Here is a 27,875-nt window from a genome sequence, read left to right on the forward strand (position 1 = left end):
AGTCTCGGCGTTTTCATAAAAGTGCGCAAGGATCGGTGGGGTCTGTAAACGGCGCTGAAGTTCCTTTGAGGCTTCTATTTGCGGCGCTTCCCATTTCAATGGCACATCTGCCTTTGTCAGGTGGGTGAGTGGCTCGTCGATGCGCGAAAAGTTTTTGACGAAACGTCGGTAATACGCGCACAGTCCGATGAATCTTGCGCACAGCTTTCTTATCGGCTGGTGGCGGAAACATTGCGATAGCAGCTGTTTTCTGCGGGTATGGGCGTACTCCCTCCTTGCTAACAATGTGGCCTAGAAACAGCAGCTCTTCATAGGCAAATTGGCACTTCTCTGTTTTCAAGGTTAGCCAGGACGATTTGATTGCGTCTAGTACTGTTGGAAGCCTTTTCAGGTGCTCTTCAAAGCTTGAGGCGAAGACAACGACGTCATCTAAATATACCAGACAAATCTGCCACATCAGGCCACATTGTTAGCAAGGAGGGAGTACGCCCAGACCCGCAGAAAACAGCCTAGAATTATCGCGCCTAGAATTATCTCGATGGATCTGCTCTATCCGGATGCGATCCATCGAGATAATTCTAGGCGCGTCTTGCGTTACAAACGAAGCGATAAAGCGGCGTGCCAGCAGCCTTGAAGCATAAACAAATAAACACAACAAACTAACGCTACAAAGATTCGCGGCAATATATAAAAACTCAAGTTCACAGAGCGAATCAGGGGGTCATCGTTTTTAATGGGATAGCAACGGAGAACCAGTTAACGAGAAAAGAAAAACGCCATTCCCGCAATGTGGGCAGCTTTGGGTGCAGAAAGAGCGGATTGGCAAGCCAGTCACAGCGCCAATGGTTTTGTATTGACAGCTTTTTAAAGAAGGCGGCTTCTTCTTTCCAGGTAAGGACTCGGTGTCATCATAGCTTTCTTTGGTTTTAAATGTATGACTAGGGTGATAACCGTGGCTGGTCGTTGCAATTGCTGCAGCGATTCAACAGTAATGTTCGCAAAATAGTACTTCGTCTTAACCCGAGCTGCAACTAAAGTATCGCCATTTTTTTTTCTGTCAGATGGAGACCTCTTTAAAGCTGCCATCTTGGCATGACTGAGGCGCCACCTATTTCTCGTGAAAGTCGGCAATAGTGCTCGCAGCGTGGCTCTCCATTGTTGCATCTGATACGACAATCACCACTGAGATGTAATGATCAATCGAAAAAGTCACGTGCTTTATTTCTCATGCTGCTCGACAATCGTTCGCGCTAGCCCCCTTATTCAGCTATATAAGAATTGTTTTTTGGAGCAACATGCCACTTTTATATTCGTCTTAGACACTGCTGTCCAAGGAGCCGCAGACATTGTCGAACTTGTGCCTGGCGCTTCCTGCACTCATTTGGCGTACATTAGAAGTCAGCAATGTTTTATGAAACCCTGCTTCTGAATCTGAGCTGATTACAGCGAGCTTTATAGAACTTCGGAGGCTATATTCGGGAGTTTGCTAAGTATTTCCTTGTTGCCACAGGCTTTCATTTTATTTCTTGCAGGCTCCTTATGCGCCTCCTGTAATAAGAAGGGGCGGATATGAGTGAGTCTAACCTGTCGAGGTGCGGCCACCAGAAGGCCGAGGTGCCTGGACGCCGACTGTCGCAGGCTAGGGACGTGGATACCCGGTGGAGCATCGCAGTGGCCACGTGTTTCATCTCATTCTTCGCCGTCTCCACTCACTCCAACCTTGGCTTTTTCTACGTGTCTTTCCTGGATGCCTTCCATACTGACCGCAGAAACGCCTCTTGGCCGGGTAGCGCATTCGAGATCGTCGGTCACCTGGCAGGTACATTTCATGCACGCTCAATGCAGCCATAGTCTTCCTCTGAAACACCGTTCAAATAAATGCCTAGAGACCTGGGTAATCACTGGGGTTAGACTTAAAACACTCAGTCTGCTTAAACTTTTTTCTTTCCAGTACCGAAGCGACCACTACGCGGTTAAGGGCAGAAAAGTAGACCCCAGCGGATAATTTTCTGAAAGTCGTTTGGCTCTCGCATCCATGCCAAGAGACACCATGTACTACCCTCCATAGCACTGATGTAATGATTGAGCGCAAAAATTTCCTTCATGCACCCACGTAGAAAATAAAATAATTGTTCCCTCTTGAGCGCGCCCATCAAAAAGGACCCTTCTCACAGGGTGTATGAAGAGCACATTTTGTATATAACATGTTTGCGCACTTTAAAATACACAGAGAAACCAAGTAAGAACACTCCGCTCTGCTGCTTACGCAAATATTTACTGTGTATCAGTGCAAATGACCAGAATAGTGAACACAGTAACAAGCGGAGAAGCTTTTTCAGCAGTGGTATTCACAGCTCTCTCAGATAAGAGCTCTTCGTGGGAAAGCAAAAACAGGGGGGGGGGGACACTTAATCTCCTACTTTAAGGGTATCACGCGACCAATTAAAGAAGGAGCTTGCCTCTTGCCCATGCAGACACAGGCACTGTTTCCTCTTACACGAATAAAATAATTTCTGAAAGACTACATGACATACGTATAAAGCCCCGCATTAACCAAGCCTTACGAGCGTGCCTGCATGGCCTAGGGTAGCGTGTCTGACTCGCAACACAGGGTCAGATGATAGAGCGATGGGTCGGCTGCGTAGAAGCTTGAAAGGCGCCGCTCGTAACGTTACTAGTTGTTTGCGGCTTGTTTATATAGGGCGAGGAGGAAGTCGGTGGCCAACGGCCCTAGCGCTTGGTGAGTTCTGCGCTGTTGTTTCGATCGCTGAAGACACCGGGCACCATCTATGGAAAAAACGACGACCGGCGTTCCTGTGGAAGGGGTCTATTAGGCTGCCGTGTGAAAAACGATGTGTGAAAAAATCTCAAGACGAAGCTTAGGTAATGCGGTCGGTCTCCACAAGCCGTTCCCTTCCCTTATACCCTCTCCAGTAAGCCAAAATCGGGTCCGCTTGATAGCCATGACACGATCTGGTCAAACAAATGCTCCACAGTCTAGGACCGACTTCCTCCCTTCTGTTTTTTATGACTCCGTTTCAACACTTACATTCACCGCTCCCCCAGTTTTTCTTCCTGAGTGATGCACTAGTTTCCTGCATCGGTTAAGGCTCAGTGCGGCAGTAACCATAGGCCATTTTCTAATATTTCTGAATCGTTGGTGCTCACTGAATCTACGTAAAAGTGCGAAAAAAAAAGAGGGCATGAACTCTGGCATGCGCCTACGATCTTGACGGGCACATACGAAGGAGTGCCAATCATCAGCTTTGAAGTACCGTCTTTGTCAAAAGTAACCAGGCTGCATGGCTTGCTTCTAGCTTGTATAATGGGGCTCTTGTGGCTTTTATAAGGACCAAAAGGTGTTGGATGGTAAGAAGACCCCAAGTCCTTACCTTTAACGGCCATTTCAGCTTCAGGAAAGCTGTCAAGGCTCCACTGTATGAGTTAGAAGCAAACTCTGTAGCCTGGTTACTTTTGACAAAGACTGTACATCACACTCGTGTGCAGCGTGAGTCGGGCAGGGATGTCAAATAACGCGCGCGACTACCTTCTGAGCAAGAAAACTTGAGGATATAAAATTCGCAACCGTCATTTTCTCAGTGAAACTATGAGGCGAACTGTACCCGCGAAGAACGAATCAACAGCAGCAGCATCGCGCTTGCTCGCGTATAGAATTGCTCGCGTATAGAATTTGCAAGAAAGCGCTCTACGAGGGCGCAATCATCTAGTGTCGCCGTTAGCGACCGCTATCATTGAGGGTATGTGACATACAGGGCAACCATATTGACGAATTCAATGTGCGCACGCATACTCAGCCAAGATCGGCGCGCACGCAGATCATCGAAGTTACCTAGGCCGCCTACGCGAGCAAGTAACCTCGCTTATAAAGCGGGCGGCAGTAACAAGTATCGCATGCCGGCACCGTCGGCCTAGAGCCACTGGAAAGTGTTTCCTACGGCTCAACTCTGGCCTTGCGCTGTCTTGGTTCTGTCGACGTCTCAGATATATGTACACCTCTCTATTTTTTTACAAATATCATGCGAGCGTCCACTATTCTCCTCACCAGCACCCTATGACGGAGCAATTCGGCAAACCTGGGCGAGAGTTATCTTTTGCTCACAAAGCACAGAGCAGGAAGATCGACCGATATGCTGTTCCCAAAGCTAAGCGCATCCTCTCAATCCATCCTCCTTCGCTTATCAAAGATGCTGGCATACCCGCCGTCATTAGGCAGAGATCATCGGACACAGTAGGTTGCGCTCATTTTGAGCTGAAACATGTATTGGCATTTTACCTCTCGGTTTTCAAAAGCACAGGCCAAAGCAATTTCGTAAAAATCTAGAAACAAAATAAGAACAACACAAACATCCTTTGAGAGTTTGCTTGAGACGCTTAGCAGGCTGCTTGTAGTTAATGTTTTGTGGTTTCTCCCAAGCATGCCAAGCAATGCGATAAGCGAAGCAGAGAATGGGGGCTGTACGGAACATTGATACCCGTAGGTGACGACGGTCGCCCAACCCTGGGCTTCTTGCGCTTGCACTAAATTTCTCCAGGTTTGCCAACTGCCTCCGACATGGGCGCTGATCAAGCAAACAGTGAACGCTCGAGTAATTGTACTAAATGTCTGGAAAGGTAAAATATATCTTAATCATATCCAAGTCAAAATAAAAAAAAACGAAAGGGCAGGGCAAGTAATGCGTATGCAATACAAACGATGATCCCTCAAAGTAACCAAGTGGATTCCAAGAGAGGACAAGCGTAGCAATGGGCATCAAAGCCAATTGTGCTGATAAGCTTACGAAATTCCGGCGGACAAAATGGCCTCAGTTAGCAGCTTCGTGTGGGCCAGTCCGACAGCCGGACACCGGACAGCCCGAAATTCAACGAGATTTAGCAGCGTGGTCATAGACACGTTAGCATTGCAAATCGGTTTCTGAGCTACAATCGTAGGAATAAGGGAGGAGTTCATTAAGACTCACACAATCTCTGGCAAATAGTGCGCGTCTCGTTCGAGGCAGAACTCGCAGAATACACTTAAGTTTAAATGTATTGAACCATTTCATCAGTTTTGTTACAGCGCAAGCTGTCATAAGCAGCCATCCACAGTGGACAGTGGACGTAGAGCGCCAATACAGAGCTTCAGTATGCGTTATAGAGGACATAAAGGAAATTACGTTATCGTACCACAAGCAACTTATCTCCACAGGCAGTTTTAGTATAGCGTTTCGGAAACGTTAAAAACGATCTGCTTGACATGAATGCGAAAGGACCTTCTAAAATGGTCGCCACTGCCGCTAACTTGCGAAAATATAATATTTCAGAGTGTTTCAAGCCAGTTGTTGCAGCAGCGCTTACTATAGCCAGAAAAATGACCCAGAAGTTGAAATAAAGTGAAATAAGAAACGTACACAGTGGCGCCATTTAGTCAAGGCAATAGCTACAAACCGTTCGAGCAAGAATATTTTCCATCACACCACGTCTATGCTTAAAAACAGTTTTATAAATTTAATATAAATTGTTGCGTTACATGCTTTAAGTACATAAAATACCGCGACAAAGCTCGAAGTCTATTTTTGCCTCGTTCCAGACGTTTGTGTTACGTTCCGGGCAGTTGCAGACGGTTTCAGACGAGCTTAAGGTCCCATTAGGCTTGAGTGCTAGTCAATCGATAGCGTATCTCAAAAAGTGTGTTGAAAACAGCTTAAACGTTAAGTAAGTTAAACGTTAAGTTAAGGGTAAGTAATCGCGAAAAGCAACATCACCAGTAGTTGCCAGTAAACATGCCGACCGGAATCGCAAGGACCGCTGAATCGGCAGAAGCGGACAGCTTTCGCTTGGAAGGACGCCGCCATGTTTTCACGCTACAGGCGCAAAAACTGCAACTGCCGAAACTCTAACTTCTGAAGATTGCGTGCGTACGCTAACGCTATTTCCCCGTTAGCGTTCTGCGCATGCGCACTCTGGAGCCGCTATTCCGCTATGCACGCATTCACAAAAAGTCCGGAATACTAAAACTCTCTAATATCTGATAACGTAGCCAGCGCTGCCAACTTCGTCATGCGCAAGTTGCGATCGCTGTGGTAGCCAATGTTGCCCCAAGTTCTGTAGGCCTCATACTTTACTCTATGAAGCCTTTTACATTACTCCATGAGACCTACAACAAAAGACAGCCATGGCACGGTGACATCTTTCGCTGAGTTTAGCGCCTTACGGATCAGATCTTAAGCAATTGTCCAATTTTAAATTCCGACGTCACCTGACGGCTTAAATCGCATGCTTCTTCCCCCAGGAATTTTGGTGGCGGTAATGCGGAAGTCCTTCTCCGTCTTCCAAATTGGCCTCATCGGCAGCATCATCTTGTGGTTGGGATTAATTGCTGCTGTCTTCGCACCAGACATTCCATGCATGGTCGCGACGTTCGGCATAATCCACGGTAAGTGAAAAAAGTAAACGTTGAATTCCTGAGAGCTTTGAATATATCTGCTGCGCGAAGCTTATAACGGAACGTTCCTCCATTTTTCTTGAGGAGTTACTCCTGCTCATTTTCATGGTAACTTTAATTGACAGACTTCGCTGAACGGTTGACTTACTTGCATACTCACTCCAGGCGCTGGAGTGGGAATCGTCTTGATCGCTGCCATGGTGGCCATCATGACGCACTTCGACAAGTACCGAGGAGTGGCCGCCGGTTTGAAGTACACGGGAAACTCACTGTCGTCCCTGGTGCTGCCCAAGTTGCTATCGCTGCTTCGAGCTGCCTACTCCATGCGGGGAACCATGCTAATCTACGCCGCACTTTGCATGAACTCCACAGCGTTCATACTGTTCCTCAGGGAGAGGCGGCCTGCAACCAGAAGGCACCAGGTTGTATACAAGTATTTCAAGTGCTTCGTACGGCTAGTGAAAGTTGTTGTGTTATTTCAGACTTTTTGACTGATAATGCTCGCACCGCGCCGGCTGTATATGAACGCTCTGCGCCATTTTCGTGCTAAACACTTGGGCAGCTTTCTACAAAGTCGGGCGCAGGAGTTTGCAGCTTTATCCAAGTACCCCTGAATAAGAGCAAATGCGGAGTAATACTTATCACCTACCAACTAGTATAAGTTCCCTCAACTGCAATACGAATCTTGCCCAAAAAAAAAATCTTCTTATGTTCGTGTCTTCTCTTACTCAGTTCTTTTTGCTTCCTTAACAGCCTCGTTTTTCCGGAAGTGAAATCTTTGGTGGAATTACACAAGGGGCAGTACTTCTTATTGAGAAACAAAATAACAGCGATGATTAATTATTTTACAGACACTTGCTGCTAGCCTGGGTAGTGCATTATGGAGAGGAGATAAAATAGTTAAGATCAGCGACACATGGGCTTCCCGTCGCGGTACTTCATTCCCAAATATCACAATGGTTAGCTTTGCATCCGTTGTATGTCATTGAAATTCAAGTGATGAAGAAGCGATGGAGGCGGTGTCACCGGCGTAGAGCGCGGTGAGATATGCATGCTACGGCTGAGATGAGTGGTGTTCGGGTGAGGGACGAATAAAGAAAACGCGATGAAGGGCGAGACTCAATCTGGCAACGAAATGAAATGGGCTGCAGTATCTGTGTTTCTTTCAAAGAAGGCATGCTTACGTCATTTCAGCAAGCATATTGAATTAATGTGGCGGTACAATTTTGAATTCAATACTTCTAATACATTGAACAAATGCGCTTGAAGCGGACTCTAGATGGCAGGTGCATACTCTAATTTGGGGATTTTTTTGTGATTTTTATGCGAGTCATTTGCAGTGCAGCGGTGCAAAGCGTTGGCCTTTTTTGGATGCAGGAATAATATTACTAATAAGAGTGCATCATGATAAGTGCAAAGAGAGGGTGTCTGCTACAGGATATGACTGTATACTATCTCTGTGTGAGCAATTCAATACAGCAAGCGATAGTTGTCAACAAGACAGTAGAACATGGGTTATATTTGTGCTTGTAGGATTGCGAGACATTGTTCACTGAGCCCCCATCGTAAGATATGCCTGACAAGTGAGCTCATGGTGGGTTACTCATGGTACGCTAAATAATGTAATCATAATGAAACAATCGAATACTGCAGGAAACGTGCAGGCGTAAGTCATTAATACTGGGTGCTTCAGCGCACACGTTAAAATTCTTATAAGATCAAGTTTCAATTCAGAACTGCTTTTAGGGAACACACTGTCAGCCGCGGCGCATGTCACTTCACATAGGTTTATGGGGGTTTAACGTCCTAAAGCGACACAGGCTATGAGGGAAGCCGTAGTGAAGTGCTCCGGAAATTTCGGCCACCTGGGGTTCTTTAACGTGCACTGATATCGCGTTAGTTCATAGGTGGTATGAATGGCTTCTATGGTAAACAATGGTGACTCTTAAAACGCGTCAAGATTAGTAGTGAAGACATGTGGGAGGGCGTTGTTAAATATTTATATGAGCACTCATGTTTAGTAATCTCCTCAACCGAGTCAACAGTGAGTGTGATATTGAGCTTGAGCCAAGGATTTAGAATCAGCCGGAATTACCTTGATTTGCGGATTAGTAGGTTCAGCGAGTCATTGTGAGGATATTAGTGCTTGCTGTAACGAACTGTACGTTTTGGCCTACGGTGTTTGTTCCCAATGACAAGATTGCCGCTTCGTTTGTCGCACGAAACAACCGTTTCTTTTTGTTTTATGGTTTGGTTTGAGGAGGTTTAACGTCCCAAAGAGACACAGGCTATGAAGGACGCCGTAGTGAAGGGCTCCGGGAATTTGGACCACCTGGGCTTCTTTAACGTGCACTGACATTGCACAGTACACAGGCCTCTAGAATTTTGCCTCCATCGAAATTCGGCCACCGCGGCCGGGATCGAACCCGCGTCTCCCGCGCGAGCAGCAGAGCGCCATAACCACTCAGCCACCGCGGCGGGCCTTTTTGTTTTCTAGAAGTCTTAGATGCTTAGTCAACCACACCTTCTTGCCATTAGTAATACATAAGACAAACGCATTAGTGAGCTGATTACATCTATTTTTGAAGACTAATCAGTTTTCATGAATCCAGCAGATACGAAACGCAGATTTGTACTCGAGGTGTTCAGTTTTTGCACTGTTTTACCGTTCTCGGAAGTACGTATTAGCTTCAAAGCGCTTTTGAGCAAAGTAAATTCAGAGAAACAAGATAAAAATTTTTGATAGCTGATTTCTGGAGTTAGTTATGATGCGGATGAAAGTGTTTGCTCACGCTCGCACAACGCAATCGGTTCCCAGACTAATGGTTGAAGTGAAAGTTGAAGCAGAGATACAGCCCTTGGCCTCTGCATGACGTGTGAATAAAAAGTAGCTATGTTCTGCAATTAAATTCCCGAGTAGCTAAAATCACCATGAAGGAGAATACCAGTATTTGAGTAGGCGGCAGCAAGTGCTTTTAATGTATTGTTCATACGGTGAGGAGAGCCTCGGCTAGTCTTTGTGTACCTCTATTGAGCATTATTATGGGGGAGCGTGGACCATCGACCACATTAATATTGTATCGGGTGTGACAACAATGACAGCGAATCACACACCTTCGTGAACTGTAGCAAGGACACTGTGCCCCCGCAAATTCGCATAGTTTCAGTATGCACTGAATTCGAGGAAACCCACTACCAAGAATTCGGTACAAGAGTTTGTAGTTTCCTTGGTAGCTACCAACTGGTGCATGTTTTTAAACGTGAAAAAAAACAGCACGGTAACATCATGCGTGACGTAAGAACGGAAATAACCGAGTGACTGCAGAATCGAACGGGATGGGCGGCTAAGGTAGTGGCACCGGCTGGTTGCTGCCTCCAATTCCTGGTAATCAGTGATGATTTCGGCGCAATATATGTAATGGGTAAGCAAAATTTCAGTTAGTACCAGTGTGTTTCTCGTAGGTAATGAAATTTTTTTGTATATAAGTTGTTGCTTTTGGCTGAAGCTCCAAATCTTAGGGAATATCACGCAAATCAAGAGAACATTCATGAACGTAGATCACTGACGTTTAGTTTAAGAGTGGTGGTGGAGTGAAGAATACGCTATTTCTTTAACGGTGGTGAGCAATGTGTCCAAAACAAAAGATGTTTGGAGCCGATATGACGTATTTTAAAGTGAAAAAAAAACGGAAACATTTCTCTACACCTTATGCAAATACTCGTTTTTCCGCGTGGCGAACAACGCGAAAAGGTCGTGTCTAGTGCTAAAGTTAGGGCTTTTAATTTTGGGGCCATCTAACAGGAGTGCATATTTAGCTTTCTGACGAGCGAAATGCATTATTACCGGACGATTTTGACCGCCCGAATGATGAGCGCGGCGATGTGCTCTCTTTATAGAGCGTAGTTCCGTGGTTATTAGGAGATTACTCCAGCAAAAATCAACGGTTAGTTTTCACACTGGGCCTTCGTTTCCGTACTAGTAGGATCATGGGCACTTTATAAGTTTATTTTAGCCCTGCTTGACCTGTTTTCGGCATCGTCTAACCGTTGGGGTTTATAGTTCCTCCATCATGCGAGCTAGATTGCTTGCGCCTGTCTGGGGCAGTTCAGCATCATTTCCTAGGCCAAAACGTGCTTCGTATTGTGTGTCAAGATTGACCATTCTTTTTTATAAATCCCTTATTTTTTTTTATCAGTTGCACTAGGTAGGTTCGCACACTCTGTATCCATGAAATGTATTGGTATTGGTCAGTGCTCAGTTGCTGTATTAATGCCACTCTGCAGCAATCATTCGGAACAGCCTTCATTGCGTTATCGCTTGAAGACAGGAGTAAGGAATGAATGACATGAACACATTGAGGAACTCCACCAGAAAATAATTACACGATTTTAGCAAACGGCACATGAATTACTAAGGTACGTTGTGAAGATTATTGGATTACATGGCTTCCCTGTAGTGCAGTCACCCAGCGCACACAGCGGTGCGGACAGATATGCTTTTGTATGCGGCGAAGCTTTTGATATTGATAATCATGGAGCCATTTATATATCTATGAGTTTTACCAGCTTCTCCTTCTCTGGTGTTCTCTCTTCGGAGAAGAACAGGCTGAAAAAGTGTGAGCTTCCTTTGTGCAAATATTATGTGTAGTGTGTTCGCTTCTTTGCCCCGCCGTTATCCCCGTTATGCATACCCTGCGTTCCAAGTCCATCAAGGCAAAAGGCACTCTGATCCTATCTTCACTCACGATCAGCTCCCCCTCCCCCCCTCAAAGCTTAGAAGGAAACTACTCTGAGTTGTAAAGTTTCGACAAAGGTTGCACCCCATATAATAGGACTGATTCCACTTTTTGCTTTTCCTGTTGAGGCGCTTGATGTGCTCGTGGCAGTCACCCCACCGCATTTTCTTAGCATGTGACTATTGGCATTATTAATGTTGCCGTAAGGAGATTTTGCTCCATTTCAGACATTTTCTTCACTACCTAGAGGCAATGACCGATGATGTGCAGTGATATCTCATGCCACAGCACCTAAGCTCGGAACACTTCTACAACTTTGAGGTTGCCCTCTTTTATACTCAGGGATGCCAAGAGACATGGCGGAGAAGGCAGGACGTGGTCGAGTTCGGCGGCAACAGCAGTCCAGGGATGGTCGACGCAGAAACTGTGTCGAGGGTCACGGATGGCAAGAGGCATGAGCATGAGCAGCATGAGCAGAGTGCCATAACCAAGCAAAGAACAAACATGACAAAGCCATCCGGGTCCCGAGCCATAGCAGCCTCCAGTTCTCACGACGTGTCGGCGCCATCAACCGGCCCCGAGCTTTCAAGCAAAAGGGATGACAGAGTAGGAATCTCAACGCTACTCGTCAGTCCCACATTCTACGCCCTCGTCCTGGGTGCACTGAACGTGGACTACACGGTGACAGTGGTGCACAGCACGATCGTTGACTACGCTCTGGACAGGGGAGTTGACCGAGCTACGGCTGAACTTTCGATGACGTATTGTGCGCCTGCCATTTTCATCGGTCGGCTACTTCTGCCCATAGCGGCCGATGCAGGGCTCATCGGTCGCACCAGCCTAGCAGCATTATGCCTGGCCTGCATGGCTGCTTCGGCGCTCGTTGTGCCGCACACGGCAGCGTTCGCCACCTACGTCTCGGCGCAGGTATGCATGCTTTGATAACCTCTTAAAACTAGCTGCCGCATATTTTTCTTTTTTTACCGCCCAAGTTAACGAAGTGCATCCTAACAATTGCATTTAAAAGCAAACTTTACAGGCCACACGAGCAGTGTCAGTGTCTAGCTACGTCATCCGCTGGTGCGGCCGCTTTCCACTGCGGCGCCGGCTTTCTGTCGACGACGGATTTTATATGATGGGAATTTGTTGCTTGTAATCACGTGGAAAGGTGGCTTTTAGTGCGCTAGTACCTATAGCGGCATTCCACGCATTTAGGAGTTGTGTATTTGGTTCTCGTTCTGTTTGTCTGAACCCTATTTGGTGGCAGGCTGCTCATCTGCCGACGGTGTCAGGTGGCAGCTCAATTAAGCGCGAGTGGGCGCTTGGCAAGAACAGCCTGGGAAGCAACCTCAACCAAACAACCGAAGTGATAGGTGTTATCATCGTCATCCGTTGGCGGTGCATCTACAGGGTGACAGGCAATCGGCGTCAGAGTGCTTGCGTCCGGACTTGTAAACGACGATGACGTCAAACTCAAGAAGGCGTAGTGCTTGGTGATCGCCGACCACCTTGAACGGCCGTCTGTATAGGCAGGGGCGGAATTTCGACGCAGCCTGCATTATGGCAAGCCACTGCTTCTTATTTGCCGAATGGTAAGCCTCGGCCTTGGACAGGGAACGGCTGGCGTACGCGATTACCTTCTCCCGTCCGTCAGTTTTCAGAACGAGGACAGCGCCTAGGCCCACGCTCCTTTCGTCGGATGAATTTCAGTCTCGGTGTTGTCATCAAAGTGCGCGAAGGTCGGTGGTGACTGTGAACGACGATGAAGTTCCTTGGAGGCTTCTAATTGCGGCGCTTTCTATATAAATGGCACATCTGCCTTTGTCAGGTGGATCAGAGGCTTGACGATGGGCAAAAGGTTTTGACAAATCGTCGATAATAAGCGCACAGTCCGACAAATCCGCGCACAGCTTTCTGATCGGACAGGAGTAAAAATAATACGTTAGCAGTTGTTTTCTGCGGATCTGGGTGTACTCCCACCTAGGTAATAATGTGGCCAAGAAATAGCAGCTCTTCATAATCAAATTGGCACGTCTCACCTTTCAAAGTTATGCCGAATGACTTCATTGCGTCTAGTACTGTTCGAAGCCTTTTTAGTGCTCTTGAAAGTTTCAGGCGACAACAGCGTTATCTAAATATGGCAGACAAATTTCCAACCTCAGGCCTGCCAGCACTGTATCCATTACTCGCTGAAACGTCGCTGATGCGCAACAGAGACAAAATAGCATCACCTTGAACTCGAAGAGGCCATTCGGAGTAAAGAATGCGGTCTTCGTGCGATCTCTTTCATCGACCTCAATTTCCCAGTAGCCGCTCTTGAGGTCCATCGATGAGAAATACTTGGCGTAGCACAACGAAGGTCACGGGATAGGTATGTCCCTAGGCATTCAATCGCGCTGTACATCATCCTGATGGCGTAATGAGGTGGCCCTCTGTGGTGCGAATTTCTGGGCAGTCCCAAGCGGTCGTTACTTTTCTCAGCTGTGCAGCGAATGTTCATTGCTGAGTAATCGGCTCCTGTATAGAATAGAGCGGTAACTTTCCGAACGTCGATAACCACTATTAAGTCGGATGTCCTGGCGGATGGCGTTGCACGTTTTCTTCAGCGTCGAATGACGGCCTCGTCGGGTACGTGAATCGTGGTTGGGGCGTATGGTCTAAGCTTTTCTGGACGGCGGCGTCGTTTTGAAGGTGTTTCGCGTCGTGGTCGAGGTTGTCATTATATGCGGCGTCGGCATGTTAGGGCGACGTCTTCATGCGGTATGGTTGTCGAGATCTTCGGCGTTTCGCTTGCGAGCAACCTCATCTCCAGAAGTCACTGTCTTTAGTTTCTCCTACGGGAGTTGGGAGACCTTCCTCGTACCGCGGCTGCGTAGCTGCAGCGTAGTGACGCGAAACTCGAGTCTGAGGCGATGGTGAGTGCTAAAGGCGGTTCGGCGCATACTCCTCTTGACGGAGGTACTCGTCGATTTGTAGTGGACGTTGGCCGAAGCGTGGTGGCGGTGCGTCAACGGCAAATTCACGAAGACTCCTACGGCGGTGCGGGCAGTGACGAAGAATATGAGCGGCTTCACCGCTATGGAAGCAAGGTGGGTGGTTGACTGAAGTCCTCGAGGCGTCGCATTTCCTGTGGGTTGGACGTCATTATAGGCTGGGCGGGCAAGGACAAAGTGGGGGGGCGGCGTTCAGGAACAGATGGCTCATGTCGAAAACGTGGCCTTATGGCGTGTCGCTGGGACAGAGGACTGCATACTGCAGTGGCGGAGGTCAAGGCTGGAGCCTCAGCTGTAGGCGTCGATGATGGGGAGCCAAGCGCATGCTGTACTTCCTCGCGCACAATTTCTTCAAGGGTCGCTACTTGAGGCTGGTTCGAAGATGGTAGCAGGCGATGCAGCTCTTTCTGTACAATTTCGTGGGTGACATCCCGCAGATTTCTTCTGAATACTGTGCCATTCGAGAGGGTTGTTGAGGAAACTTGGAGCTGTCTCAATGGTCTCAAGCTGTCTCAAGCTTTTCTCAATGGTGGCTGCGTGACACGGCCAAAGTATTCCAGCCATTCTTGAGGATCCTCGCCCGGTGAACCGTTGAACGTGGGCGGCAGCTAGCGCTGGTGCAAAATAAGGGGGACTGGTGTTGTTACCATTGTTGACGTCGGAATTGAGGAGTCTTTCTTTGCTCACGTGCGATCCGGTAGTAGCCAGTATTCACGTGAATGCCTCTGGAGACGACGGCTGCTTCGCACTTCGTATTCGGTTGGAACGGCATCTGCGGCTTTCTCATGACCTTCTTCAGGACGTCTCAGGCCGCTTTGGCGGCTCCCAAGGGTAGAGGGCGACAGGGACATTCGTTAGCACCTGCGCCAGATGTCACGTAGTGGTGGCTGCAGTCCGGTGAGCAAGGGGACAGCGAAAATGGCTTCTAAACAAATGGCTTCTTTATTTGGGGTGACTTGCGCCCGCGAAGAACTAAATGAGTCGGCGGCGGCGTAGCGACAGGCGTGCTCGGTGGTCGTCGACCGCCGTGCACGGCTGTGCTGAATTTAAAGGCGATAGCGAACTTTGGAGATCAAGCGTGCAAAGTTACTAGAACACTCTGCAAAAACTTAGAGTCAGCTCCGCCTGGATGCGATCAATCGAGATATGTCTGGTCGCTTCTTGCATCACAAAGTGATAAAGCGGCGTGCCGGCAGCTTTGAAGAACGAACAAGCAAACACTACAAAGATTCGTGACCATATATCAGATAATCAGCTACTTGCTTTGTCCGCGAACATATTCCCGAGCGCCCCTTAATCTAGGACACGCAGACGTGTGCCTGCTCTGGCCTCCAGCCTGGAAACAACACCATGATTACGACACTCTGTCTGTACTGCATCCGCAACTTGCGGCTTGTCGTCGCTCGTGGTTTCATCACTGCGGCGGCAACTACTGTGCACTCAAGCCGCGCTGCTGCTAATTAGACGGGCCACAACCGGATGCCATCACCGTAGACCAGCGAGCACTGGCTCTTAAAAAAAAAAACTTGTGTTTACGCGCATTCTCCACTGCAAGCACACTGCCACGTGTCCTTTCTTTTCCTGGGCGTCTGTTTCTCCTCCTCCTCTTCTGCTCTTCATGCCCCTCACTCGCAGATGGTGCGAGAACAAGAAATCGGTGGATTTGGTGAAAACCGCTAGTGCTGAAAAAGCTGAATGTGCGAGAAAATATCCAGTTACATGAAATATGCGGTGTCCTCGTCAAGCACTGCATGCAGCTTGAATTGATGCAACGTAGGAACAGGAATCCCAGCGTAACCAGAATGTTATTCAGTCGGAGAGAAAGTTCAAAACACTTGCTTCTTATGTCAGCGGAAAAGCAAGATGGCACGGAGCCTATATCAACAAATATCGGGAAAATGTGACATTTTTCACTGCGAACCACTGTGGTATCAATCGTTAAACCATGGCGAATGTTTAGCAATGGCTCCAACATTTACCACCTTTCTCTGGGCTACGATAGAAATCAGATGATTAAGGCTGTCGATGAGAATTTTGCTCTCTGATACGGTGTAGCAGTACAGAATGAGGATTTGGTTCCAAACTTGGTAATTGTTGAAAGAACAGCATTCGTCAACAAGGAAAGCTTGACAGCCGTAATGTGAGTTTTAGGAGGGTTCGTCGAATGTGGATGGGTACACGTTCGATGAGAGAACAAAAACAATCATGCTCATCTTTTCCTCCAGCCAAAAAAAGACTCGGGAAGCAGTTACCTTGGCGTGCAACAACAAAGGTCATTGAGGTAACTGGATGGCAGTGACTTCCCCAATACCTTATTCAATGAATCTGGTAGCCATTCCCACTGGAAAATCATTGTCCTACGTTCCCTACAAACTGCAGTTACCACTATATTCATCGTACCGTCGGTTACGCTGCTTGCTGATCATGATTTAACTTTGCTTGCATTTCCTGCAAACCTGCTGATAGAACATTTGTTTTCTTTTTTTCTATACGTCTATTTCTTCATGAAATTAAAACTAACATAAATAATAGCTTATTCGCATTACTTTCATTAAAATTACACAACCCATAGTGTTTACGTTATATTTTCCTACCAAAACAAACGCTTGAAAACATCGACAAAGTGACGAGGCACACAAACACAATGCGCTGAAATAACTGAATTTTATTCATGGTGGATTATGGTTTATGGGGTTTAACGTCCCAAAGCGACTCAGGCTATGAGGGACGTCGAAGTGAAGGGCTGTGGAAATTTTGACCACCTCGGGTTCTTTAACGTGCACTGACATCGCACAGTACATGGGCCTCTAGAATTTTGCCGCCATCGAAATTCCACCACCCCTGTTGGAATGGAACCTGCGTCTTTCGGGTGAGCAGCCAAGCACGATAACCACTGAGCCAGTGGAGCGGCGAATTCCATTAAACGCATAAAGCGCAGATGAAACAGTCGGCAATCGGTCCCGTCACATGTTCCTTCGTATTTCAATCATGAAGCAATTCCAAGTATATACAGTGCATATAAAACTTCCCTTAACCCTTAACTTCACCCATTCAACAATGCCCTGCTCACGCATGCGTCTACAATGAAAGATTGTTTTCGCATCGATAATTTCCCGTGTTTTCTATTGGTTTCGATCAATTAACACTGTATTTTGAGAACAAGGCTCACTTGCATTCCCGTCAATAGATGAGGTTCCCACCCTTTTAATTTCTTAAATTCCTCTTGTGCTCACTGAGCCAATCATTCAAACATCGGCCTCTTTGACCCATATAAGTTTTCCCGCACGTCAGCGAAATGCGGTACAAAACTTCTTGGGCGCATGCGACGATGAGGACTTCATGTTTCTTGTTGCTGCCTTTGGCTTCTTTTCCGGAAAGCGTTGTCATCTCACAATTTTTTTTACAATTCCTTAGTTGCCGACAAGACCACTTTTTTTTTATCCGAGAGGCAATTCTCTCGAAATTGTGGGATAGTTTACGGATGTATGAGGCCAGCGCCATTCGCTTCTTTAGTCTAGCGGAGTCATGATTGTTTGCCTGCCACGATCCTTAAGCATATCTTCTGTCACTGAGACCAAGGCATGGAGAGAGAGAGAGATAGAAAACCTTTATTATGGCAAGTGTGTTTAGACCCCCCTTGGGTCCCTGGACCACCGCACGGTCCCACTCTACGTCGGAACGTTCATGTGGTGTTTGTCCATGACGTCGGCACCCCGAAGCACCGCAGCAAACTGCGGAAAGGCATGGAAAAGAAGCCAAAGGCTGCAACAAGAAACATGAAATCCTCATGGTCGCATGCCCCGAAGAAATTGCGTGTCGCATTCCGCTGGAGTTCGGCAAAACTTAAATGGGTAAAACAGGCCGATGTTTGAATGATCGCTTCAGTGAGCACAAGAAAAATTTCAGAAATGAAAGGGATGGTAGCTTCGCCATCCACTGTCGGGACTCCAAATTTGATCCTTGTTTTCAAAATATAGGGATAATTTATCGAAACCGTGACCAGACAACACGAGAAATTGTCGTGGCAAGAACAACCTTTGAGTGTAAAGACGCATGCCTGAGCAGTACGCCCCTTTCACTGCTCGCATGTGCATCGTTTTAACAAGAGCGTGCACTCAAGTATCGCAGTGCGCGTTTATGACGTCACCATACCCTGGTGTATGGTTCGTCACTCGTTAACAGCGAATCACTCAGCCACTGGGTATTGCGGCAGAGAAGATGGAACACACGACGCAGTACTTCGAAGAAGAAGTTCGCGAAAGCTGCCGTAAATACGAGCGCAAGCGACGCCTACGTGAATGCCCGGAAATTCGCAACTGTGAAGCAAGCGAACGCTTCACATGCGAAAGCATCCAGGCGTTCGACGTCGCAATACAGAGGAGATAAAAAACCGGCGTGAGAATCATGGAGTAGGTGCATGCGATCGGGAAGTGGCCGGACGCGAGAAACATGTGAAGCGCGATTGCACACGGCAGTGTTATACCGTAATTTGATTGACAGCCCGTTCGATTTTTGCGTGTTCAGTCAGTGATAGACTCTCGAAGAGAGTGCGTATTGCGATTGAAGCGATGCGTTCAACCGCGTCATTTATCAGTAACACCACAGCGAGACGCGTAAGGGCAGCACCTATAGAATTTAAATTCCCATCCTTGATCGTAGCCCGGTATTTTTTGCACCTGCGTGTTGCTTTGTTTCCGCCTTGCCTCTAAACACTAACAGGCTGATTTATTGCCAACGATTTTTGTGCTACTCCGTTGAAATATTAACTTGATCTGGCGGCGTCGTCCGCGTTGCCACAGTGAGCTAAACATCCCCCGAGAGGTCACTTGATCTTATGACGTCACCAAAACCTGCCTATCTAAATATTAGCAAACTGATCACCGCAGCAGGCAGTTGAATTACTGATTGGTCACGAGGTTGTTTTCAAGGCGAACAATCTGGATCGCACAAGCCCCATTGGTGGCACCATCTCTCATTGCAGGGCAATGGAGCATCGTTTAATCGGTGCACCACTGCTCCAGGGTTGAAATGAATCCAGAAATGTAAAGCCGACATTGACGAATTATGGGTCTATGAACATTAATCCATTAACGCTGTCGCGTGATACCTTCAGCAGGAGTTTAAGTGTCCTCTCCAATTTTCTTTCTTTAACTGCATTTATAAATGAAGTTGGTCTGTGCACCTTCCACAAACCCCCACCGAATTTCAAACGATCTGGCATTTTTTTTTTTGCTACACCACTACACTCATCCCATTCTTGGCTCTTGGTATTTTGTGGTGGATGAAGCCGTATGCACGAAACAGCATGTTTTTAGCAGTTTGAAAGCCCTGCTCCAAGGTCTCTTTTCTCACCTCAGGTGGAGATTCCTTTCCAAAACGCACAATTACTCTCAAAGGTTATGTTTTGTAATGCAACATGTGCTTACGATTAATCTATCAGTATTTTTTTGTTCATAATCTGTGCCTTCAGTAAGACATGGCAGGGTACACTCCGGTGTCCTTTACTTATAGTTTGTGGAAGCGAAACAGACAAACCAAATTAAGACCTGATTCCACGGCGGCGCAGGTGCTCCTCGCCTTCTTCTTATCCTGTCTCGGCACGCTCAAGGCTGTCCTGGCGGCGGACAACTTCGGCGCCGAAGCCGTGGCGGTCTATTACGGTGCCTGTGGCATCGCCCTGGTACCAGTACTCCTTGCCAACCCATCACTCACCGGTAGGCGCGATAGCAATTGCTGTTCTGTCGCACGCATTACCCCCTCATAAATGCAGTGAGATCTTCCTCCCTGTCTGCAGTACTTACCTCGCAGTAGTTGTTGCGGTTTTCTTCGCGCACATGTTTACATGTACTAGATTCATTTGCTTCTTAAGTGTTTTGCATATGAATGCCACTCCGGCAACCAGTCAATGCAAAGCTTGCGATCTTATTTTTAAGAAGCCTCTGATGAAACAGTGAAATTGGCTGACATAGGTGGATTACCACGTCCGGAGAAAAAAGACTAGTTGCACAGAAATAGTTGCATTTATAAGCCAGAAAATGTAAGAAATAAAATACTGAGAAGTCTTTTACCAGCGATGTATAGCTGATCTATATCTATATATAGGCTAGGCAAAATAATTTTCGCTATTGACGTCACAGATATGAATTGGTTGGCAGAAAAATTGGTTTTTGAGTGCAATGTTTGCTGCTTACGTAACAGCAAAATTTAGGTAGAAATAGCATAAGAATCGAATTTTACAAAACACAAATATTTGAGTCGCTGTCATCTGCGTCTCTTGAACTCAGCACGACATCAATACTATGCATTTGCAATGGAAGTGAGCTGAACAATTTGACGGTCACTGACCAATTCAAAAGTGAGAAGTTGCGATAAGTTTCAGAACCACGCAGCGGTTCCTTGTATGCTAAGGGTGCCAAAAGGGCATTGTTACGTAAGTCATCACGAATGTTAATTGCACCACGCGCGTTCAAACGACCCCTAACATCATGAATAGGACGGAGGGAAATAAGTCGGCAATCTACTCACGCCTATAGCGTCATGTGCGGCGTGCCTGATTAGCGACAGAAATATGACTTGGTTAGTTACCGTCAAATTCTTCTGTATTGTTCATGACCCCACAAAATGTTTTCAATCCTTAAAGTAAAGTCGCTATATCGAGCGAATCATGTGCGAAAGCATCAATGGCAAGGCATTTCACATTCCCATCATATTGTACCTTACAATATAATCAGGGAAAAAAATATTGAAATAACGAGATGAATGCTGCAAAAGAACAATGGATAGTTTACCAAAAAGGTCCCTATAAAATGCACATAATTAGTTAACATAGAGGCATCTCACATTACAGACACTAAAAAACTTAATACTTACGTCCCGAAACGAAAGGTGATAATTGCAAGAAAAAGAAGCAATGATATATGTAATTTAACGATACAAATTTAATGCACCTACCAAATAAAACTTCAAGAGTCTTATTTATTTATACATGCATAGCGACTCCAGTGTTCTTCGAAAATGAACTATCAATGGCTATCTTAAATACCTTCGTTGAAAGGACCCTCATGTAATAATATCGTGGTAATTGAATTCTCAAGCAACATAGAAACAAGAATCACCACCTTGAAACGCGAGCACATTGTTGGTTCCGTAGCACCGTAGGAGGAAAATGAGCAGTTAAATATGTCGATTGAGCACTTCAAGCTGCATACTCTATGTTATATTTATTTCCGGAAGAAATGAATACCGATGCTGTAATAGCACTCAGTTCCCCCTGCTCCTTGAAGAATGGCAAATAGAACGTTCTGAGCTGTCGATCACAAAAATGGATGGCACTCTCGAGTAAGGTACCCATCACCTAATCCTGAATAGAAACAAAAATCTTGCCGAGATATGTATCCTCACAAAATTACTACTTCGACGACGACGAAGGCTTCGCAAATTGTACGTGAAGCCTTCTTCATATAGCGACGGCTGTATTCAGAATTATAGCCGTTTTGGAAACTTTTATGAGCGCTACAGGAAGTACAACGTGCCAGGCTCAGAAAACTAGAACTAAAAGGATACATAGCACCGTTTTAACAGCCTATACTCGTACAGTGCTTAGTGCCTAGTCTAGCTTTCATGGAAATCACCTTCAATTTTGAAGAAAATGTAAAATATTGTAAGAAACTATTATGAACACATTCATGGTAATTGTCTGGTGATCCCATCGGTACCCCAATCCTTCATAGAAAACGAATAGAGTGCATTTTTCACAATGAATAGCAGAACACTAAAAGCGTGTCGAGGGGGTATATTGACTGTTGTGTGGCAATCCTTAAGATATGCGAAAAAATATCCTTCAAAACAACATTGCATTGAAAAATGAGCTTGGCTAGAGTGTCTAGATATGATTGATGGAAACGTATCGACAATGCTGGGTTCAGTGTGTGCGTGTTAGAATGTCAGCACAGGCGTCATGAGTCATGAGAAGCTAAAATTGTTATGAGAAACTAAAAAAAAGCGATGTTCTTCCTCCAACTTGACGACATTCCCCATGATACACAGTTACATGTTACAAGCTTCGCTGCATGTATTCTGTGTAAGTGCGTAAATTTCCGCGCGAGATAAGCAGAGAGAGAGAGAGAGATAGATACTGAGAGAGAGGAAAGGCAGGGATGTTAACCAGAAAGGATTCCGGTTGGCTACCCTGCACAGGGGAAGGGAATGAGGGGATTAAAGAGGGAAGAGAGATAAGCAGCTGAACAAAAAAGACTAGATATTGATGTTGGCAAAAGAAAAGAATTAGACCTTCACAGGCTTTAATGCAAGCACATTGATTGTGCACATAAACACTGATATTCGGAACAGAAGCGCTGTTTTGTAAACGCATTAGAAGGCAACGTCATTTAAGAATTGCTAATGATTGCGATCTGCGCAATACCCACGTCATTCCACCAAAAATTCATTATCCGAGTACTAAGTTTTCGACAGTGGTGCACTTGTCTGCTGTCTTGTGTCGAAAAACTGAAGCGGAACAAAACGACACCACACAGGAGGAGGATCGACGAACATGCGCTACATCCAACTTTGTATTTATTCCAGAAGCGGCCTATTGTGTAGCCCTCTAGATAAGGAGGAAACCGAGGTTAACAGCACACCGGAGAAGTGCGTCCTCTCCCGTGTGCTTTCCTTTTGCCTTTACTACGTACAGGTGAATACCAACCTTTACCTCCCGATTCTTGGCCGATCCCCCAGTGTGGGTATGTGCTATTCTCTCAAAGGCTACAACAACAACTAGAGTGCAGTAGGTATGCATGTCAGTCAACAATGTGTGGGGCAGTACTAAAGAAAGGGCTTACATTTTCACCGTCAGCGGCAAAGTGCTCACGCAGGCACTCCTATTTTTTTCTGATGTAATACCCCTCTATCAGCGCATCCACGATTTCGGAGCCAGGCGCATTCAGCGCTTGAACTCCTAGAAGGAAATAGGACCAACTTTCACCGCAACATGTTTTTTTTTTACTGCAACGTGTGTCGTCTACACCAGTCTGTGTCCATTTGTGCGCTTTATGTCGAACGTTGTTTACCAGCTAGCCTAAGCCAATACCTTACTGTGCTCACTGTTCCAGGGTATTTCCGCGACACACTGGGATCCTACGACAACCTCTTCCGACTGATGGCCGGGCTCCACTTGCTCACTTCCGCCGTATACTTCGTGCTGGCCTACACGCAGAGGCGACCGAGGATAACCGGAGAACAGACTAATCACACATTGTGAAAAATTCCTGATGAAATGTAGTGTCTTTCCTGGTTGCTACTCCGCCGTTTCTGTGCTTCACGGAAATTTTAATACTGTCGTATGGTCAATGGCTGCTCAATTTATGGGGCGAGAACTGACAAATGGTGATTATGATCTACCTGAATTGAAAATAAGTGCTCAAAAAATGGTGCATTCGACTTGCATTTCTCAGAGGTTTCAGATAGGGAGATGTACTTTATTTCATCAAATGTCAAATAAAAATATTGCAGGGGCAGAACAGGGACAAGCAAGGACACACACGAGAGCTAACTTCCAACAGTTTATTGTGAACCGCAGGGCGCTAAATATACACTGCGTGGCGATATATTGCGCATGCGCAGAAGGACAAACAATTTCAATAGTTCTCAAATCATCTACTTCCTTTCGAGTTTCGTCATGCACAAGTCACCTAAGCTATCTATGGCTTCTGCTTCAGTGATTTCACTTGTAAGTTTGTTACGGTTTTTGGTGATGGCATTAGATGCTTCACAGATAGGGACACAATCTTCACAATTTCTTCAGCGTAAATTAAGAAAACCACCACCTCTTTTTTCTTTTACATTGTAACGATGCTCATGAAGACGTTCATACAGGCACTTTCCACTCTGACCTGTACATTTCTTTCCGAAATGCTGTACACAATTGATTCCATACATTCGATGAACTTGGTTACATGCTTCGTGGTGCACTCACTCTTTTTCACAGGGCGGAGTCTTGTAAACTTGCAGAGTTTCTGCAGCGTTTCAGGAGCTGAAGAAATGACTTTTGGCATTGGCCTGTTGTCCAGTTTTTTTCAAGCGACGGGACAAGCCGCGAATGTATAGAGTAATAGCAACTTTTTGCTTACTTGCAGGAAGGGGATGTGAGACATCTAGAGGAGAGCAGATCTGGCTCAGAAGGATTTCGGTAATACTTGCAAGGACATGCATAGGAAACCCGGCGTTAGTTAGCCTCTTTACTTGTTCAGCAAAACTTGCTGCCATTAGCTGAGGACAGGACTTTTTGAAAGGAACTAGAATATCTCAGAAAATATTGAAATTGTTTGTCCTCCTGAGCCTACGCAATGTATCGCCACGTCGTGTATATTTACCGCCCTGGCGTTCACAATAAACTGTCGGAAGTTAGCGGTCATGTGTATCCTTGCTTGTCCGTGTTCTGCCCCTGCGCTATTTTTTTACCTGTGAATTACCAACAAGCCCAGACTGCCACCTTAATTTATTTTATCATCGCTTTTACAAGTTAATTACTTAATTCTTTTTGCGTTAAAGTATCAAGAGCTTTCAAAACCAATCTGCAACACAAAAAACAGGAGAGGGAACGAGTCAGTGAAAATAAAATGCCACTCGATTAGGGCAGTTAAGCCAAATTCGGCTACGTGCGCTAGCAAGGTGTGTTTCGGTGCTGTGCCGCTCTGCCAGATTAAGGTGGTTGTTGGTGTGTGCTTTGTTTCATGCAAAAGTTAAAGGAGGGTTTGGCAGCACCTGCGATCGCACCTGCCTTGCGCCACTGCTCACCTGTCCACTGGGAACACCTTGGCAAGTAAGCCATCCTGTAAGCAAGCGAGCGGTCGCGCAGCTCCCCATGTTCCCACCTGGTTACCGCCAGGTGGGAACATGGGGACCCCGGTGGGCAGGTGAGCAGTGGCACAGGGGCACAAGGCAGGTGCTATTGCAAGTGTTACCACGGGTGGGACTTCGGCTACTTGGGTTGGGTTGCACCCAGGTTGCTCTACCCGAGGAGCCTATCTCCATTAAATGGGCCACCGCCTGACACAGTGGGCATGTCAGCAGGTGAGCAGTCTCCCACAAAGCCGCCTTCAGACAAACAGGCAAACACACAGCCCCCAAAGGCGGGGAATGGTCACTATAAAGGCTAGCGCAGTAAAAAGCACCGGCTCATCAAGTTCATAATGATGTAATATCGACGTAAATCATCACTGAAATAAATTATTTTTTATTAGTAATGTTTTGACTTGATATCAAGAAAATATAAAACAACTCATACTACGCCGCACTCAAATTCTTGAGCACATATCTTTCCTTGTAGCCTACACGCCCACGCTGTTTTTGTCAAATTAGGGTCGGACAACTTTCTTGGAAGACGGAGCGGTGAACCAGTGTGCTTAATGATCTTCCTCAGAAGGACATCCCTCGGAATCGGCGACCTTTGGCCTGAGCTGAAAGGCCTCGTTTGTTGTGGACGACTGCAAGCTACCTGAACAATGGAGCTGTGAGCCCGAGCAGAAGGCTGAGAAAGCGATTATGCTATCAATATTACGTGTGCGTGCGCGCCTGCCTTAACGCAAATTAATACCTTTGACACACAGGCACGCTTAACCGCGGCTTGTGTAACCGCGGTTTTCGCTGAACGCAGTTACTGCTGTTCACACGCAAAAACCAATCGCAATCATGCCGCTAACGAAAGTTTATCGCGAACCCAGCTTTGCGTGCTCGGCTTGGATAGTCAACCGAGAAAATGGCTGCGTCTGTGAAGGCAGAGTGGCCGTTGGCGTAAGAGTACGAAAAGCGCATCAACTATCCCGGTTCATCAACTCACAGTTTTCACTCAAAATCACGTTTCAAGAGCAACACACTGAAATTAGCTATGTCTAGAGTGCCGTCTGATATCGCGCTTTTATACGACCTTCGAGTACCATCCGCCAGCGCAAGAACGACGCACTCTATCACTCACCCAAGGTGCCTAGGCTGCCCATTCAAGCGTCCTAACGAGGAAAAAAAGTATCTGGTGCCTTCCACATCAGCAAATCACAGAACCGGATGCTGCGACCTTACCACAACTGTTCCGCTAGCGAGCTTGCAAGTCGACGGCGTTCTGGCACTAATTTCTTGTCGTCGCTAAGCCTAGGTTGTTTCACATTGAAAACACAGCGAAGGGCTCTTTGGAACTGGTCAGCGTAGTAGTAGATGGTATATTCATGGCCCTGCCTTATTGTTAACCGTATTGTCTCCTGATAAAATAAGGGTACGATTGATTTAACCGACGCCTTTGCATCGGAACTGGCGTATCAGACCGGATGAGGCTCACCGCAGCGGCTGCAGTTGCTATGGGGTTCCGAGCAGCAGCCTTCTTTTGTCTCAGTTTGGTAATAGTAATTCAAGACTAGAACTAGAACACAGTCAACTACGACTTAATCATGCTCTCAAATGGTGATGAAGCCAAAGACTGATATTGAATCACCCGTGGTTTCAACTCGTGATCAAGCCAAAGATTGATATTGAATCACAAAAAATGTGAATATAGTCTAATAGGTGAAAACTATCAAAAACTACCTTGTCTAGTAATAATGCACAAAAAAATCTAAAAGGTGATCGAGAAATAAAAGTTTTAGGAGTAATATTTGATGATCAGCTATCTTTTCTACCTTATTTTGAGTATATTCTCGATAATATTTCTAATAACACACTTGCACTCTCTAAATTTCAAGCTAGGGAAATAAATTTATCGTGTGTCAGTGACTGCTTAGGATAATTATAGCGGAAGAAGGTTTGGACCATGCGATTTGGCGCCGTATATTTTGGGCTGAAATAGAACGACTGAGGTTGCGAACTGATAAAATAAAGTCATTCTTACCTGAAACAGCATTTTGATACACAGAAATAAATTTGTATGAAAATAACTGCGCGATTTTCATGACGATGATCATCATCGGCTTCAGCCTGACTACACCCACTGCAGGGCAAAGGCCTCTCCCATGTCTCTCCATTTAACCCTAATTATTAATATTAACAACAATAATAATAATTAATTAACTGGGCCTTTTAAATTAGGGGCCCATATGAGGCCACCATGGTAAATTTGCTATTAATCTAATTGCTCGTTTTTGACCCAGTAGGATTTTCGCTTCATTCTGCCTGGTTGTCCCCCAGGCCATGAGGCAATAAGTTATGTGTGGCGGTAGAAATGCGCTGTAAATTAGTATTTTCACTCTGGTGGGCAGGGCATTCCTCTCACGACAAAAGACGCCATTACTTTTGGTCATTTTTGCGCAGATTTTCTCAGTATATGTGTCCCAATTGAGGGACTCGTTTAAAACAACGCCGCACACTTGACATTCTGCGTGACCCCAGTTTTGCTATCTCCTAACCAGAGGTCAACATTTGCCCCCAGAATTCTATATTTAGTTCGGAATAATATCGTTTTCGTCTTGGTGGTATTTATAATAGAGTAATTCTTAATATACCTTTGACGCAAGAATTCTAGAAATTGATTTCCATGTTCTAGCAGGTCAGTTTCCGTGTTGCTTCAGACAAGCATTGTGTGGTCATCTGCACACGCTATTATGTGTACAGGAAGAGGGGCGAAAAATATGTCATTAATGTATCTAAAAAAATTGTGAACAGTTACGTGACTTCTTAATGCGAAATTGAGCGCAGCTCATCAGCTGCTCAGCTTTTCGATCGGCT

General features: G+C 46.1%; 1 protein-coding gene across 1 annotated transcript; it reads left to right on the plus strand.

Annotated features, from left to right (window-relative positions):
• The first annotated feature begins 1,552 nt into the window (after window positions 1-1,552).
• LOC149362297 (monocarboxylate transporter 12-like) lies at window positions 1,553-23,430 on the plus strand. The gene is made up of 6 exons (XM_089568255.1): window positions 1,553-1,819; window positions 6,290-6,433; window positions 6,608-6,864; window positions 11,521-12,105; window positions 19,738-19,885; window positions 23,282-23,430. The coding sequence occupies exons 1-6, from the start codon at window positions 1,570-1,572 to the stop codon at window positions 23,428-23,430; spliced, it is 1,533 nt and encodes a 510-aa protein (XP_089424381.1). The 5' UTR covers window positions 1,553-1,569.
• The last annotated feature ends 4,445 nt before the right edge of the window (window positions 23,431-27,875 follow it).

The sequence above is a fragment of the Amblyomma mixtum genome, chromosome 2 (genome assembly GCF_055824585.1).
Source record: "Amblyomma mixtum isolate Tamu chromosome 2, ASM5582458v1, whole genome shotgun sequence".
NCBI classification, from domain to species: domain Eukaryota; kingdom Metazoa; phylum Arthropoda; class Arachnida; order Ixodida; family Ixodidae; genus Amblyomma; species Amblyomma mixtum.

Bases quoted from the DNA above. Each gene is read 5' to 3' on its own strand.
- LOC149362297 (XM_089568255.1), top strand. From the start codon at position 1,570: ATGAGTGAGTCTAACCTGTCGAGGTGCGGCCACCAGAAGGCCGAGGTG. The intron at 6,434-6,607 runs GTAAGTGAAAAA...TACTCACTCCAG, and splicing joins GACGTTCGGCATAATCCACG to GCGCTGGAGTGGGAATCGTC. The intron at 19,886-23,281 runs GTAGGCGCGATA...TCACTGTTCCAG, and splicing joins TGCCAACCCATCACTCACCG to GGTATTTCCGCGACACACTG.